At 44.5% G+C, this 4,878-nt stretch overlaps 1 protein-coding gene across 1 annotated transcript in view; it reads right to left on the bottom strand.

The window, feature by feature from the left end:
• Positions 1 to 4,878, bottom strand: part of RTKN2 (rhotekin 2) — a 72,843-nt gene that overhangs the window by 64,461 nt on the left and 3,504 nt on the right. The window contains 2 exon segments of the mRNA XM_019507741.1: positions 3,200 to 3,312; positions 4,107 to 4,418. Coding sequence (XP_019363286.1) covers positions 3,200 to 3,312; positions 4,107 to 4,418 — 425 coding nt within the window.

Genomic DNA, 4,878 nt, shown 5'->3' with positions numbered 1-4,878 from the left:
GGAATGTGCTATGTCTCCGCAGTGTATCCTGCCTTTACTATTAAATCTCACCTACCTAAAGGAAGAATTCACAATGTTCATGAAAATACAGAAAATCAAGGGTTTTGGGGTATAATGTTCCCCAGCTATGGTGCAGGCTTAGCTATGTTCAAGATAAAGAAGGTTGCAGCATCTCTAGAAAAAAATTGCTAATGCTACTGCTGATAGTTTTGATAAAATAAATACAGAAATGGAAGAAATAAGGCAAATGGCATTGCAAAACCTACTTGCTTTAGATTATATACTAGCTAGCAAAGGAGGAGTCGGTGCTTTAATAGGTAAAGAATGTTGTACTTATATTCCTGATAATTCAGAAGAAATCCAGGATTTAAGTAAACATATTCGAAAAGAAGCAGCTAAATTGCATGAGTCAGACAGTTGGAATTTGAGTTCTTGTTTAACTCTATTTTCAGTTCTTTAGGCTCTACTGTCATTCATAGTTTGTTGATATTGTTTGTTGCTTTTATTAGAGTATGCCTGGTGTTTATGATAATTCAATGTTGCTTAAACTGTGCTGTTAAGCAAATGAGGAATAGCCCATCAACCAGAAACGAAGTATATAATTTGTATGTTGAAATAGCAGAAAGCAAAGAAAAAGAAAAACTAGAAGTTGAAAGGCTAATGGCTATAAATATTTAACTTGTTGAAAAAAAAAATTAGGGAATGTTAAAGTGAATTTAGTCAGGTTTTGGCCTCTCTGACTAGAAAAAAACAGACAGAGACCAGAAGTGCTAAACTGCTTATTTCAGTTATATGTTTTGGGATTAAAAAAAAAATTCCTGCATTATTACTTTGGGCACAGATGTCCAATTAAGTAAGTTTGTTTTAGTTTCTTCAAGGTCATATTTTTTTCTCTTTATCTGTCTTAAGTATAAAAAATGCTTAGAAACTGAGGGAGGGGGTGGATTCCTTTGAACAGACAAGTGAGTGATTCCCTTGCTGTGTGGAATTCTCCCTGTGATCACACTATAGCCCTCAATAAAGAAAAGCTGGCTCTGTCAGTTCTGATTCAACCACAACGCAAAGCTTGATTCCTTCCACACAGCCCAGTATGCATGTCATCGTCATGGGTCCGGCCTCTTTCCTCCCTGTCCGCGGGGCCAGAGCTGTGCAGAGCAGGGACTGGGAACACCCCGTATCCAGGGCTGCTCTGACTGCCTCGCCCCTGATCGAAGCAGTCACCACGGGGTGGCTTCATCCTCCTTCCTGTGCGATGAGCCCAAAACTACAATCCATAGGCTCTCCCCTCTCTGTCCCTTTGCCCTTCTCACGGGGCAGCGTATATACAGCTGGCCTGCGGCCCAGCTCGCTCAGGCCCAGACCGCATTCCCGGGAGATGTACCCCGTTCGTCCACACTGATAGCACACAACATTTCTCGATGCCCCTCTTTGTGGACCCATCCGTCTTTCCCCTTCACTCACTGGGCTCTCCTTTGGGGCACGTGTGCCTCACCTGTACCTTCTCTCATTTTCTGAGTTTACGAAGGCCTTAGCTAGGCGGAGGGCCTCCTTGCTGGTCCAAGGTTGGTGTCTCCGTACCCACCTCTGGGTGTCTTCTTCCAGGTCCCAGAGGAACTGCTTTAATAAGATCTGGTTCATCACCCCCTCCCGGATGAACTGGCCAGCCGGTAACCATTTGTTAAGTGAATCCCGAAGAGACTGTAACAAGCCCCGGGGTCGCTTAGCTTCTTTTGCCTTCTGTGCTCGAAATGCCTGTCTGTAACTTTCCAGGGAAATTTCCAGCCTATAGAGGATCACTGCCTTGACAGCCTCATAATCTCAGGCATCCTCCCTCGACAGGTGGCTTGAGCCTGATCTATCACTAAAGTCCCTAGCTGGTGTCCCCACTGACTGCGGTCCAGTCCCGTCTAGATAGCAGCCCTCTCAAATACTTCTATGTAAGCTTCGGGATCATCTTCCTGTGTCATTCAGGGCACCTTGAATAGGGCAGCATTACGGAGCATCCACTCTTGCTGGTGGGCTCCTTGCAACTGTTGCACCTCCAGCATTTGCCCTATAGCCTGAGTAGCCTGTGTAAGTAGCTCCGTGTGGGCTATCGCTGTTGGCTGCATCTCGGCTGATGCCTGGGTTGGGATCTCTGTCCCGCTAATGCCGAAAAATTCCTGGCCAATGCACCATGGTGATGTAAGGTGCCTTAAGAGGGGTTCCCTGAGTGATGTACTACCCGCCGGGTGTGGAGCTCCTCCCCTCAACTCACCTGCCACGACTTGATGTTATTATATAAAGAGAGGGTTCAGTGGAGATCTTCTTCATGGGGATCCCCAGATACGGCAGTACTCACGATTCGGGTGTGATGTTCCACAGGACTCCGCCTCCCCTACACCCCATCCACTCGCCAACCGGATGGGGACCAGCAATGGTGCCTAGGTCGTGCTGGTTCGACCACAGCTTGCCTCAAGGGGGGTCCCACATCCAGGTGGGCTGTGTTGGTACTTGTCCGGCTGCCCCTTCTGTCTCGACAAGTAGCCTTCCCTCCCTAGAGACTGGCCAGCTATATGTGCGTAAGCTGGTGCCTACTCCAGTGCCTCTGAGTAGGGCTCTTTGCTCTTATGACTCTTCTTTTTTTTTCTCAAAAGAAATAAACCCCTGGGGAGAAGAGGGGTGTTAAGTTGCCTCCTTTCCCCCAACCTCCTACAAAGGGCTCCAACGCCCCCCACACTCCACCTGTCGGCATTGCACTGGCTGCACTGCTGCTCTCTGTAGCGGGAGTCTCAGCATGTGTGGCGTGTTCTCCGCCAGCGTGCTCCCTCTCCACCTGCTCTCTCTCCACCTGCTTCGCCCCCCGGGTGCCGGTGGGGCTTTTAAATCTTCTGGCGGTGGCCGGAACGGTCATTGCGATTGGCTTAGTTGTTCCTCACCTGGGAAACAGCTGATTAAACAGCTGGCGTAATGCCGGCTCGTGCAGCCACGGCCGCAGTTCCTGCTGCAGCTCCAGCTGCCCGGGGGAGGTAAGTTTGCCCTGTGGCGGGGGGCTGTTCGTGGGGTTTGGGTCCCACAGGGACTACCTTCTCCCTTTCACGAGCCTGTGGGGGCGTCTCGCCGCCACACCCCCCCAGTAAAAAACAACAACAGTTCTATATGTGGAGTGTTAACAGAAGTTTGTTGCTATAGATACAATTCATTAGAGCTAAGCACATACTTGAAGAGTTTCTGCACCAAGCTGCTACAGAATACTTCATTAAAACAATAATCTGAGAGAAATAGTAACTCTGTACCACTCTTCTCAATACTGCATACAAGTTCTATTCCACTCTGCAGAGAAACATTATGCAAATAAGCTTTTTATGCTTTAGCTCCCTCAGGAGTTAAAATTGGGGGATGTTTTCAACAAAGCTGATTTTTCATCACATTAATGGAGTTGTATACTTTGATTACTTTGATGTAGTTGACTAAAGTGGCCAGCAGAGGGTACCAATTAACCACTGTGTTTCTACCATTAAAGTAAATTTAGAGGAAAATACTGAAAACTAAAAAATAAGGGCATCCTTACTTGTGAGAAGTATTCTTACAAGGTTTTCCATGCGTTGTTCATCCAGATACACTCTGACAACTCTGGGCATATTCACTGTAATCAACACAACATTCCCATGGGGGCTACCAACACTCATGTGCTAAATGCTAATACATAAATCCATAATACCATCTAGTTGAAAACCAAATTATCTGAATTTTCATTTCTGACAGAATAAAAGATAGTTTTAAATGAAATTATAAAGTGAAGATTTGGACTGGAGAATTAATGCAGTGATAAAGTTTGGGGATTTTATTTGGATCTAATTATCTGAGGATAAATTGTAATGTAACAGTACCAATTTACCTTTTTGAAAAAAAACAAAAAAACAACAATAAAACCACAAACATACAATCTGTCAGGGTATGCACAGCTATATCTCAGAATCCTTTGTTATTCTGTTGTTACTTGTGACTACTGTTACATTTGTCCAATCCTATAACAGTTAAGCACTGAACCATAATGACATTAAATGTGAACAAAACAGATTTATAATTACAGTGGTTTAGTTCTGCTGATACCAATACAGAAGTTATATTATAAAAAAATATATACATGCTCCTGAGCAGCAAAAATTTCCACCACAGACCTTTTTGAATGGATGAATATCAAGAGTCTCAGTTTGTAATAGAAAACTCCCAACTACTAACCATCCTTCAGTTGCACATGTGATTGGCTCTTTTTGTTTCTGGAGCTCTGTCCTGTAGACAAGTATACGAGCATTGCAAACCATCAGGTTTTTAACTGCTTGCCAAATTTGATTTTTTTGAGTGCTCACTGTAAGCAGTTTACAGATTCCTTCTCGCATGCCGATTTCAAAGTTGATCTTTTCTTGAACGCTGCATTCCTAGATGTCAAGATGCATACAATATTGTTTAAAAAAAACAAGGTACCAAACAGAAAACTGATTAACAGCACAGAAATGTTATTAAGTATTTTTAGCAGGCACTGTTTACCACATCATAGGAAGTGTTTGGTACCCCTAGTCCTGTGTTGAGTTGTTTGGCCTACTGAAGTATTTAAAATTACCATCTTTCATATACAATGCAGAATATGGAAAAGTATAAAGACCTAGAGAATTAGATGCTGAGCCAAAATAAGCTATTGACAGTGACTTACTGAATCACCGGAAGGGCATGAAACATGTATGTGCTAAGTCACCACTTTCGGAAAATGATAGGGGTGAGATTTTAGGGGCTGATACCGATCCGATTTCCGATACACAGCCCTGCAGCTTGAAGAGCTACCTCCAGCTGGTCTGTTGTGGTAGAAGGGAAGGACGGAGGGAAGCGGGGGGGGGGGGGGGA

The sequence above is a fragment of the Gavialis gangeticus genome, unplaced genomic scaffold (assembly GCF_001723915.1).
Source record: "Gavialis gangeticus isolate Ggan-Ray unplaced genomic scaffold, GavGan_comp1, whole genome shotgun sequence".
NCBI classification, from domain to species: Eukaryota; Metazoa; Chordata; order Crocodylia; family Gavialidae; genus Gavialis; species Gavialis gangeticus.
This window is presented reverse-complemented; position numbering and strand designations above follow the sequence as displayed.